The sequence below is a fragment of the Bombina bombina genome, chromosome 9 (assembly GCF_027579735.1).
Source record: "Bombina bombina isolate aBomBom1 chromosome 9, aBomBom1.pri, whole genome shotgun sequence".
NCBI lineage: Eukaryota > Metazoa > Chordata > Amphibia > Anura > Bombinatoridae > Bombina > Bombina bombina.
In genome coordinates, this window is record NC_069507.1 from 37,640,063 (window position 1) to 37,653,759 (window position 13,697).

The 13,697-nt window shown below is 33.5% G+C and overlaps 1 protein-coding gene across 1 annotated transcript in view; it reads right to left on the reverse strand.

The window, feature by feature from the left end:
- Positions 1–7,893: 7,893 nt before the first annotated feature.
- The window catches only part of GRID1 (glutamate ionotropic receptor delta type subunit 1), a 1,251,691-nt gene continuing 1,245,887 nt past the window's right edge, over positions 7,894–13,697 (reverse strand). Inside the window, exon 16 of the mRNA XM_053692039.1 lies at positions 7,894–8,332. Coding sequence (XP_053548014.1) covers positions 7,904–8,332 — 429 coding nt within the window. The 3' untranslated portion in view covers positions 7,894–7,903. The remainder of the gene's footprint in view (positions 8,333–13,697) is intronic.

Genomic DNA, 13,697 nt, shown 5'->3' on the forward strand with positions numbered 1-13,697 from the left:
ATGCCATATACACGTCCCCCTGATAGGGGACGTAACAGGGATTAAACTGATAAGAATAGAACTACTTAACACACCACTCCTATATGGTGGCACATTAGATTGCATGCACAGTGCCCCAAATTTGAAGTAGGAGGACCGACCAAGCATCTTTTTCCATCTCCCGGTTCCTAAAATCGATGCCATATACACGTAACAGGGATTAAACTGATAGGAATAGTACTACTTAACACACCTTATAATAACGCAGAGAGAGGCAACGCAGAGAGAGGGGTCTGAAGAAGAGGAGTCAGAGGAGGAAGGTGGCTTTGAGGAGGTGAAAGACCAAACACAGCAGGCGTTCCAGGGGGCTTGTTGTCACCTTTCGGGGACACTTGGTGTTGTACGTGGCTGGGTGGAGGAAGAGACCTTCAATGACATCAGTGAGGACAAGGAACGGGACATGGCTAGCTTGGTATCCAACTTTGTACAAATGGGGAGTTTGTGGTTGTGCAAATGGACTGTTTGCAGTTGTTTGCGGTGCGTTAAAGGGACAGTCTAGGCCAAAATAAACTTTCATGATTCAGATAGAGCATGTAATTTTAAACAATTTTCCAATTTTCTTTTATCACCAATTTTGCTTTGTTCTATTGGTATTCTTAGTTGAAAGCTTAACCTAGGAGGTTCATATGCTAATTTCTTAGACCTTGAAGCTCACCTCTTTCAGATTGCATTTTAACAGTTTTTCACCACTAGAGGGTGTTAGTTCACGTATTTCATATAGATAACACTGTGCTCGTGCACGAGAAGTTATCTGGGAGCAGGCACTGATTGGCTAGACTGCAAGTCTGTCAAAAGAACTGAAATAAAGGGGCAGTTTGCAGAGGCTTAGATACAAGATAATCACAGAGGTTAAAAGTATATTATTATAAATGTGTTGGTTATGCAAAACTGGGAAATGGGTAATAAAGGGATTATCTATCTTTTAAAACAATAAAAATTCTGGTTTAGACTGTCCCTTTAAACGGGGAGTTTGGTCTGTCACTGTGAAGCGGGCGTAACCCTTACACTATAATTACAAAAACTATACAGATATGTTAGATGTTAACAACACAATGTACAGAATGACTAGAATAGAGCACAATACTCCCCTCTTAGGTGACCGCAGCCTTCTAACAGTCTCTCCCAACAGGACTGTGAGTAAAATGTGGATTAGGTATATAGAGGCGCTGGTCTTGAATCTTGTATGTATTATGGTGCACACTGAAGAAAGAAACTTGACTTGTGATTTGCAGGAGTTAACAACAAAATAATGTGCAGTATACTCACTCCGAAAATTTCAGCATTCAGCTTCTTCATAAGGATCTATATCCTGATTTTCCCATAATGTGCTTTAGTATCTGTAGACCCCTTACACTACCTGATCGATACAACATCATACCTGATGTTTTAAAGCACGTTATTCCAAACAATTTAGGAATGTTAGGTGATTTATGCCCTTTATGGCTTAAAACCAGACTCTGCATCAGCTATGTCATTTTCCATGGGAGTTTTGCCATGGATCCCCCTCCGGCATGCCACAGTCCAGGTATTAGTCCCCTTGAAACAACTTTTCCATCACTATTGTGGCCAGAAAGAGTCCCTGTTGGTTTTAAAGTTCGCCTGCCTATTGAAGTCTATGGCGGTTCGCCCGATCGCGAACAGTTGTTGAAGTTTGCGTTCGCCGTTCGCGAACCCAAATTTTTATGTTCGCGACATCACTACTTCTTTTATCAAATTTGCTTTGTTCCCATGATATTCTTTGTTGAAGTGATACCTAGTAGGGAGTCTGTAGCACTACATGGCAGGAGATAGTGCTGCCCTCTAGTGCTCTTGCAAAGGGATAATATTCTTGCAAAACTCCTGCCTTATAGTGGCCCAGAAATGGGCCGGCTCCTAAGCTTATGTCCCTGCTTAAAATATAGCAAGAAAATGGAGAAAAATGTATAATAGAAGTAAAGAAGAAAGTTGCTAAAATCACATGCTCTATTTGAGTCATGAAAGACAACGTTTGGGTTTACTTTTAAAGAGTTCTCTGAGGAAGACCATAGTACTGATGAGGATTCTTACCAGAACCAATATCTTTAGAGAACTGTAACCTCCATCTTTTTTCTTATTGAGTCCCAAATTACAACGCACCCTTACCTCTATGATAAATAGTCTCTTTTAATATATATTTATTTTTTCTTCTACCACACTTTTTGCTGCAAAACATGTTTTACTCTTAAGATGTGGAATGATTAAATTTGTTTTATTTGAATAGTATTTAAGAACACATGGATAAATGGCCTAAACTGTCTGGAGTACTGTTTTTTGAGCTATTTCCACATATATTTTAATGTTTTTATAAAAAAAGATTTTATTTAAATAATAATGTGACCTCCCTTTGTTTGGGGATTTTTTTATAGTGGCTTGATCTACCACCTTTGGACTGCACCCTGAAACATATTTGGGTTTGTAGTGCACGTAAAGGTGCTTTATATTTTGTATTCTGAAGCAGAATGGCCTGGACGTGATAAATGTTTGTTTTTTGAATATTACACATTTTTTTGTTGTCCTTTAATTCTATAATAATCAAATCAGTATTGTTTTTCTCTGATGTGTCTGTTATTTATTATACCCTTTTATATAATGCATCTTCTTTTTATCTTATCTGTCTCTCTCCACTATTCAATCTCTGCTTCTCAGACTGTTACCTAATCCTTCTGTTTCTTTTACTCTCTTTATATTTGTCCTATTATCTGTATTATCTAATCTCCATCACACCCAAACACTCTTTCTAACAACTTCAAATTCATAGATACTGTATTGGATTCTCTCTCTCTTTCTTTAACTTTGGACCCAGTTCTCTATAGCTCTCTTGTTTGTAAAAATTACCCAAGAAGTCTCAACAGTATTGTGAGGTCCCTCTAAGAGTTTTAGAAAGGCAAATTATAATGTTAGAGCTGTTTATCTAGCTATGTGGGTTCTGGCTGCGAAGAGATATCTACATTATAATATAATACCTAAAAAAAGGAATGTTGAGTGATTTATCTCCATGCTACAGAGTTTTTATAATCAAGCCCTGTGTCTCTGTATCTTCATTTCACGTTTGGTCTCACTGAGTGCCCGATGATTGAAAGCTCTCTGAGCTAGGGAGATTAATAAAGAATGCTCACCAGTCCTTCTGTTTCCCTGATGGAATTATCTAAATTTACTTTTTACCCTGAAAACAGGGTGTCTCACTAAGGGGCGTATACTGTCTTTTTGTATGAAAAGTGCACAATAAAATTTGTATTTTAAACATCATACAAAAGGAGTAATTGAACCATTCATACAAAAATAAGCAGGGGAAATTGTATTATTACGGTGCATCAAAAATCGTAAGAAAATTCTTCACCAAAAATTGTATTTTACAAAAAAGGTAAAATTGGTATTTAATTTGCACAGGGATATATTGTATTAAATATGCACAATGTAGATCATAATTTATGTACACTGGATGTGCAAAAAAACACACAGAAATGTGTATTTATAAATAAAGAAAGCGTAATTGTTGTTTATTCATAAATTGGGCTAAGCATGGACGGTCCATGAGCGTATATGAAATAATTTCTCTAATCCCAGCGTAATTCTGTAAAGATTTTCACACAACAGATCTCTTTTTTTTTTCTCGCCAACTAAAAGGTTGCAAGCTTTTCTCAAAACACACAGAATACTTAATACCCTAACAGTAAAACTAATGCATACGAAAATACAGGTGATTGTAAGATGCTATAAGTAGAAAGCAGCATAATGTGATTTATATTGGATACAGGATTTAATTTTGAAAGTGCGCCCCTGCTCAATGCTTACTTAACTCTATGTAGTGAAGTGTCTCTGTGAGGGTCAGCGAGAAAAACCATGTCTGATCTGGCGAGGTTTTTTTCACTAAGTTATGTTTACTAAAAAATGTCTCACTCTCAAATATCGGGGCTGATTTCAATCTTTCTGACCATGTTTATTGGGGGTTTTTAGGGCTAGTGATACATTTTTTTCATGTTGGAGAATTCACAATGCCAACAATAACATAATTTCAATATTGGAAAAAGAGGATATCAGAAAAGACATCCAGACCATACATGGACAACATTGACATCAACTATCATATTCCATTCAACAACAAGGTATAGGCTAAATATTGACCATAAAATGACACATTGAGTTAACCAGCCAAAGGCACTTGATAAATGCTTAAAATCCATAGTTCGACAGTAAACATGTATGGGCCAATGATCTATTCATGCTTAAGCCAGAAAAACAAAATTGTGCAACCACTGCTAACAATTCCACTTTTTCATGACCATAGAATCATGCCAATTAATAAATAATACTAATTGCATCATTATCATTAATATTTAAATGTACAAACATTAATAAAATGTATGTACTGTACAAGATATAGCTAGTTGTAAATACAATACAGATATCAATACCAATGTATGTAAATTACATTTAAAAAAGCTTTTTTAAAATAAATTATAAACACCATGCTATCCGATTGCAAAAAAACAAACAAAAAGTATACACATTCAATTTACCCCATTGACCCTGAAACACTAGACACTAAAATTAATCACTCACTGATACAGGATATGTTGCTTGTTGGTCATGTTGTCATTGTCTCTGATTGGCTGTGGAGGTGATAGGAAAGACATTTAAGGTAAAAAGAGTGTGAATCCAACATTTTATGACGTTTGCTGATCGCTATCTATTATCAATAGTTCAGAAAGCCATTGTAGAAAAATAGAGATCTAATTATGTAGCAGTTATCCAGCTTGGCTGTGTTTGATTGCGATCACTTTGTTAAGAAAAAGATTTTGATCACACAAAAAAATCTTCTTTCCATTCTTCCCACATCAAAAGTGAATATTGGAAAGATTAAAATGGATCCCAATTTCCATTTCATCAAATCTAACAGAAGCAAAATAGTGAAGATGTCCATATTACAAAAGGTAGCCATCAGTTTACGCCGGGGTTAGGTTCCAGAAGGAATGGTTGTAAATAGAAACCGTTGTAAATTGAAACCCAGTTTATGATGTAAGTCAATAGGAAGTGAGGGAGATAGTTTCCAGGCCCCTCTCAAAATTGTCGTAAGTAACACCTAATACATTATTTTTAAAGCTTTGAAATGAAGACTTTAAATGCTAAACAGCATTATAAACCTAATAAAATAATCACACAACACAGAATATATAATTAAACTAAGTTAAATGAACAAAAACATTTGCTAAACAGCATTATAAACCTAATAAAATAATCACACAACACAGACTTCACTTGCATTTTTCTGAAAACAGTTCTTTCAATGCATTCCAATCTGGACTGATTTATAGACAGGAAGATCTTGTTGCTTTGAAATCTGATCAATAGCTCAGGTCTGGTTAAACTGATTAATTCAGCTAGCTTGGCTTTGCTGCAACACAAGTGGACAGCTCCACCTACTGGCTATTTTAATAAATGCACTGCTTATCAATGCTTTTCAATAGCAGTCACATGACTGGAAAAAAAGGTTGTTATTCTGAAACGGTGTAAAATGAACGGTTGTAAAATGAGGGCCACCTGTACAATAAAGTAGAAACATATTATTTTTTCATTTAAGGGACTACAGGGGATTTATATCCAGACATATGCATGGAAGCAAATCATACATGTTCAATAGATTATTAACAAAGATGTCTTCTGTGTTTGGATGTGGGATTATTCAATTAATCAATAATAAAAATTTATGTGTATAATTAACAATTTCAAATAGTTTAGCAAAAAATGTCAAAACTGTTTTTTTTCTGAAGAGCTCAAGACTACTGAAATAAATAAAAGAAAAGCATAGTAGTCATACACAAAGCTGCTTGAATTCCCCCCCCCCAGCGTAATGAGATAAGGCTATTGAGTTTTCTCATTGCAAAGTATAAGTGGAGTTTTTACTGTGCAAAGCTACAATATAATCATGTTTTGTTTTATGTTTTTATGCTAATTTAGATTAGCGTTGCCTACACTTTGAAAATCCAGTAAATCACATGGGAAACTCTTCTCGTAGCTCTTCGAATGTACGTGAGAAGACCCGAGTGTAATTTTCCACTTGCTAACACTCATACCATCTCTTTATCAAATCCAATATTTCTCTTCTCTAGCTCTTTAATTCTCTCTTTAAACCGTGTGTACAGTACATTTGCTCTATTTTTCTCTCACAGCCACTGTTTTTCCAAATTATTTTTTCTACTACTTGTTTTGTTCAGTTTCAGTTAGTTATGCCTCTACAACTTATTTTTTCTACTTCCTGTTTTGTTCAGTTTCAGTTAGTTATGCCTCTACAACTTATTTTTTCTACTTCCTGTTTTGTTCAGTTTCAGTTAGTTATGCCTCTACAACTTATTTTTTCTACTTCCTGTTTTGTTCAGTTTCAGTTAGTTATGCCTCTACAACTTATTTTTTCTACTTCCTGTTTTGTTCAGTTTCAGTTAGGTATGCCTCTACAACTTATTTTGTTAAGTATTTATCTTTTACTATTTACTATTATATAATTATTCTGCTGTATATTAACCAGAGTATATAACTGTTGCACAGTAAGTTTAAAAGTGAACGCACATCATTTTTGGAACTTAAATGACAGTCTAACTGACACCAATATATATTTTAGAAAAAGCCTCTTTGTTTTACAAAGTCTTTCCACATTATTTTCTAAAAACATTTGAAAATCAGTATGAGGGGAAACTGACAAAGATAGCTGATTATTGAGCAGGTTGGTGAAGACCTAAGTAGAATTATTTTTAGTACAAAATCTGAATTGATTTAATATATGTACAGTATATCTCTATCTCTGTATCTAGGTCTGCCTATATAGACATGTCATCTTGTCAGCCTTAGAGTTGCCATTATGAAAATGTATTCCTTACACTGTCAAATCCTTTAAAATACATTTTCTTCATTTCACTACTGCAGAGATTGTCTGTATTCCTTCCTCTGCTTATGTCAATGCTAATAGAAATATGCAACATTACACTTACTCATAGAATTAAAATGATTTTCAATTTTATTTGGCTGACTTACAGCATATCTAAATTGTGGTTCCTTTCAAGAAATGTGATCTAAAGCTTAAAAAAGAGTAACCATGTTTGTTTTCCATCAAATAACTTTTTTTCCCTCCATTTAAAAATCATTGGTTCCAACCAACCTTTCATTGTACATGCCACAGAAAAGATGATTACAGGTTTCGCTCAACAGATTTTCCTTCTCACCTCTAACCTTCTATTTCCCACCAAAGATATCAAAGATCCTGCCAATTGTAAAGGTTAAATCAAAAAGCCACACAGCACAGTACACATAAAATACAATTTAATAAACCAGTGCTTTAACCTAGAAATTTTGTGGAGATTTAATCCCAAGCGTTTCTTGTTAGAAGAAAACATTTTTGTTGAATTTTCCCTTCTTTCATCCCATGTGTTAGATCATTTTGTTAACTACATAATTTAGCACTAATGCTGGTCATTCATAATTGTTCTGCCTACTTTAGAATGAAGTGCGGAACAGTGATTTGTTTTCTGTAAACGTGATAGTCTAAGCAATAAATGAGCCCAAATTAAAATGGTATGTGTTGAAGGACTGACTGCTCTCTGTCCTCATCATGGTTCTTCTTTGGCACTTCAGAAGGATCACAAGTAATTTGCTGATTTATTCATATAGAACAAAATTTACAAAGCCATTCATACATTTTTTGTTTGTTTTACTGACTTCAAAAAATGGGAATATTCAAAATACACTTTTAACCCACTTCATTATTTTTTTTTGTTATTTACATATATTTACAAGAAAAATGAAAGAGTTTTTTTTTTCTTTTAGTTGTATTAAAAATCTCTGCAGGTCATTGTTTTAATTATATAGATGTTCCATGAGAAGGCTCAATGGCTTCTGGAATAGGTCCTCCAGACATTGACTGGAATGATATTGGCATGGGTGTTTTTACAGGGCTTTGTCGAAATAGTCCTCCATTTGGCGATCTGTGTTTACATTGCATTGAGGGCATGGTGGCTGAACTGCTAAGGGGCAGGGGTAAGTTACTACTTGATATGGAAGAATGTGTCCTTCCTCCTCCATGACTTGTCTGTTCTGGTAAAAATGTACTGACGGATAGTTGAGTATTCTGGTATTCCCGTACTGGCTCCAAAGTTTGACTTGATTGCATACCTCCAATTTCTAATGCAGATATTTCAATAGATGCTGTTGATAACTGCTTGTGAGCCATGTCCTCATCAATTAAACTGTTCATACGTCTATGTACTTGCTCCAAGTTTACTTCTTTATCCTACAACATAAAATCAGCCAGTTAGTGGAACTGAAAACGCTACATTGAAATGTTATGTTAAATTATTAATGCAGTTTTGTTTGACAGGTTTAAAAATTCTGTTAGTAAGCAAAAGATGGCGTTTTATAAAACAAAGTGAATGTGATTTATTTGAGACTTTATTTTTTGACCTTAAATAACATTTCAGTGCTAAAGAAACTGTATGTTTAACAAGTATTTTCAACAAAGGCTGATAGTAGACAAGAAACAAAATAGCTTGTACCAGAATTCTGCCTCACACAGATCAGTTACATTTTAGCATTGTTCTTCTATTATGAAATCTTTCAAATTGGATATTTCAGAAAAAAGTTGGACAAAACAAATCCCTGAAACTTCATATTATCATGAAAGTTAAAGATGGATGTATTAATAATGCTTTTTCTGCAAGGTATATACTTTAAATGCATGGATATATTTACTGAGTATTAAAATACCTGAAAGGTAAAGTAATCATGCAATAAACTGGGTTTCTTTTTGCTGTAATTCAGGGGTGTTAAGTATGAAACATGTAGTCATTATGTTTCTCTGTATATTAATTTGATTATCACTAATTAGTATGTAGACTTGTACCGCACAAAAAATGTAATTCGTCTGAATCTTTCAAAACAAAAGCTTTGGGGAAATTCACTTCCCTGAATATTTCTTGCCTGTATTATTATTGGGTATTTGTTTTGTTTAAAAAAATAAAAAATAAATACTGAATATTCGTAGAACATTTTTATTTGTTTAAGTTAAAGGGATAGTAAAGTTCAAATTAAACTTTCATGATTCAGATAGGGAATGCAATTTTAAACAACTAATTTACTTTTATCATTAAATTTGCTTTGTTCTCTTGGTATTCTTAGTTGAAAGCTAAACCTTGGTAGGCAAATTTGCTAATTTCTAAGCCCTTGAAGGCCGCCTGTTATCTGAATGCATTTGTCAGTTTTTCACAGCTAAAGGGCGTTAGTTCATGTGTTTCATATAAATAACATTGTGCTCATGCATGTGGTTATTTAAGAGTTAGCACTAATTGCCTGAAATGCAAGTCTGTCAAAAGATCTGAGAAAAGGAGGCAGTCAGAAGAGGCTTAGATACAAGGTAATGACAGAGCTAAAAAGTATATTTCTATTACAGTGTTGGTTAAGCAAAACTGGGGAATGGGAAATAAAGGGATTATCTATCTTTTTAAACAATAACATTTTTTATGTTTACTATCCCTTTAAATTAACGTAAATGTTCCTAAACAACAGGTAAAAAAGTTCACTTGCAGCCGTATAATTACCTCTAGCGTACTGGAGAGCTACACTAACCTTCTCCTCTTCTTCACAGAGCCCCAGCCCAGCTAATAGGAGACTTAGCATGGTGGCTTTCCAGCACTCAAAACTTTAACCCCTTAAAGGTTATTTAGAGAAAACTAATAAATACTGATTAATTTTGTCAGCTTTTTTTTTGTTTTCTTTAATCTTCATTGGTACATTTATTCAGATGTTTGTTTTGTGAAAAGGGAACGAATATCTGTTTTTCTCTACAAATTTGTATTTGTAATTAAACAAATGCACATCTCTATTAGTATGTTTATTTTAAATGATGCTATTTACAGTTAATGTAGTGTTTTTTAAGTTTTTATTTTAAAACACTTTTCTATTTTTTTGCATGTTAAGATTTTTTTAAGTAGATATCTCTACACAGATTTCACTTATTATGGGTATGTGTTGGCATATTTGTTTATTTCTTGAACAAATATTTGTCAAATATCAAATACAAATACTGTATTTATTATGAAAACTTTGTGAGTTCTTTAGTGTTCTAGTATGAAATGTTATTTAGTATCTTATAAATTTATAATAAAAAGCTTAGCTCAGGATCTGCACTTTTCACAAGACAGGAAATAATTGTATAGATTATTAAAGGAAATAATTTACAAACTAAAATCTATCTATCATCGATCTACCTATCTATCTATCTATCTATCTATCTATCCCTCTATCTATCTCTCTCTCTATCTATCTATCTCTCTATCTATCTATAAAAGCCGGACAGATAGCTCATCGTGAAAATGCACTTACAGAGATCTATGGCAAATATCAGATTCGATCCCGGCAAGGTCCACTCAGCCTTTCATCCGAGGTCGGTAAAATGAGTACCATTAAGATGGGTAATAATAATAGCTGTTATCAGTGCCGCAAGTTGATTAAGTTTGAGGTTGTGCGCTATACAAGCATCCAATTATTATCTATCAATCTATCATCCATCCATATATATATATCTATCTATCTATCCATATATCTATCAATTAATCTATGTATCTATTGACCAAGCACATTCACATACACATTCAAGTATGAAGAAACATGCAGTCATATGGACACAGATACGCATACATCACACAAACAGATACCCAGGCAAAGACACATACAAACACACTATAAAACTTCACTATATGTGCTGGAAAATTGTAATTAAATAACATAGTGCAATGCTCAATTGTATTCTTTCTACACTGAACCCACAAGCAAAGAGTGATTTTCCTTGTGCTTGTCTTGGCATATGCTGTGAATTTATTATGGCGCTAAATAATATTTCTGAAGTTCAATAACTAGAACCTTTACATCCTGGGCATCAGTTCTTAGCTGTCTTGGATGAAGATAAATGTAATTTTATCCGCTCTGGGAGTGAGGTTTTGTGATTTAAATAATTATCATCTCAGATTTAGAGAAAATGATGCATCAAACGTTATCTGTATTCAGACAATATTTTTCACTTGAATTCCTTTGACTCGTTCTCTCATTATTCAAGGTTTCGGCAGTCAGAATGTTAAATGATTTGAAAAAAATATGAACAAAACTTTGGTGGCATTTGCCTATGTCGTGACTAATTTACCGTAACCAACCGATTTAAACATCCCTTAATATAACTGTTTCAGTACTGACATTTTTTTTCAGCCCAAAAACAAAATACAAAACAGTTGAAAGCAACACAAAACTATTGAAGATTCCTCTAGAAATTATTTTTAATATGTGGACTAAATTATTTATATAAATTTCACATTAAAAATAAAAGAAGGTTTACTGTCTAAGTCAATGGGTTTTATCGGTTTGCATTTTAAGTAGCATGTTATTTTAAACTCATGTGATGTCTTGTTTAGCTCCTAAAGATGTGCTCTAATATACCCAATATTGTAAAAACAAAATTTAACCCTCACACTTTACTTCAGGTCTCAAGATGCGCAAAATATTCTAACACAGTTTCGACTTTCGATCAAGCGTAATCTATAGCTTTAAACTTTTAATATGAGTGCCATTTAGCATGTTCGCTATCTCCATTGAAAGTAAAGATTGCGCTAGAGCAATGTTGGCCACACTAACCCTTCTCTGGTAAATGGGATTAACCATGGACTTGTAACATCAAGTCGAGCGCTAATGTTAGCAAGGCCCAGTAATATTATTTATTGCGACCCGCACTATCATTTTTTTTTTATACTACAATGCACTAAAAAAAAGAGGAAACGATTAGAGAATAATATTTAGTATTCTAGTTTACTAGATTCAAATGTGTAATATAATTAGCAACAGACATTAATTTAACATTTTTCCTAGTTGAGAACTTTGACTATCAGTCTAATGACAAATGGGGAGCACAGTCTAAACTTCATGACCTTAAAGGGCCATAATAAACAAATGTTTAAACACTTGAAAGTGATGCAGCATAGCTGTAAAAAGCTGATTAGAAAATATCACCTGAACATCTCTATGTAAAAAAGAAAGATATTTTACCTCAAAAGTTCCTCAGTAGCCACCTCCCATTGTAAAGGATTTCTAAGCAGCATTTTAGTGTGTCTGTCCTGGGACATCTGAAGGGACTAGCATCGTGCACTCTCATATTATTTCACCAATCAGGTAAAGGAAGCTTACTATGAAATCTCATGAGAGTTAAGTCAAATCTCATGAGATCACAGTAAGAGTTCATGACCTCAGCACTGCTGATGCTGATTGGCTGCTGTTCATTTCTTCATTTTTTTTAATTTTTTTACCTGCAGCTGGGAGCAGCTGAGTATAACTTTTTACACAGAACTTACTCTGCTGAGCTGAGGAGATTGTGAGGTAAAATATCTTCCTTTTTTACATAGAGATGCTCAGGTGATATTTTCCTGTTAGCTTTTTACAGTTATACTGCATCAGTTTCAAGTGATTTAGCATATGAGTATTATGTCCCTTTAATATGTGTAACTTTTAAGAGGGAAGGTAGAAGAATTATATGATGATGTCTTCACTTGCATTTCAGTATTTCATGAAGCTAAGAAGGAAGATATGTTTTATTATAGTTGTATCACTAGATAAATGGTTAGTGATTAGTCACCAAATAATAGTAGGTTCAGAAATAATAGATAAAAAAATTTACAAAAAAAATTCAGAGACCTGATGAAGTTTTAAGCCGATGTTTAGAATGGACAACACTACCACAAGGATACTCCAGTTGTTACCTAGTTTCAAAATCTATTTCTTCAAGTTCTTGGATAATGTGAAATTAAGTGTCATAAAATAAAATTCACAAGTGTAAAATTCAACATATAAAATCATTTAACAAACACCTGGTTTAAAGTTAATTTTTAACTCAAAATTTTATAAAGTTCCCAGTTGGAGGATTAATATATAAAGATGGAGCAATCAAATACAGAGAAGTCCCAAAACTAAAATGATCTGACCTTTCACAAAGCCAAAAAATCAAGAGAATAGCTTTCCAAATGCACATAAGTGCTGACATGAAATTCTAACCACATTAAACTTATTTTCATCTACAAATCAAAATATTCAAAGTTATAATCACAGCTGGCCTCCTATTAAAGCTAAAAGGTTTTAGATGAATTTGTTTTTTCTATTGTTATAAAAACTTTATAAAACATAGAAACATCATTAGTTATAACAGAATTTTGTTTTTAATATATAACAAATACAAATTGTAAATAAAGTATCTAACCACATTGTGGATTAAAGATAATTATGCACAATTGTATGGCCACATTTTATATCATGAGAACTGGCAATGTTTCCAGGCAAAGAACCTGTCTGCTTCTGTTTGTGGCATGTAATTTGCTGTCAAAATGTATTATTATTATCATTATCAATTATTTTTAGAGCACCAACAGATTCCGCAACCTAGGTATATGATGCAGAGGTAGCATTTATACGTGAACATTGGGTAGAGGAGCATGTTGATGATCAACAAAACAGCTGGGCTTATAGTCTAACATGCTAAGTGGGTACAAGGGAATAAAAAAAAAAGAGGATAGTAATTGAGGTATGCTGCTCGAGACCATAGCTTGTCAATCATCTATCAATTTACAGTG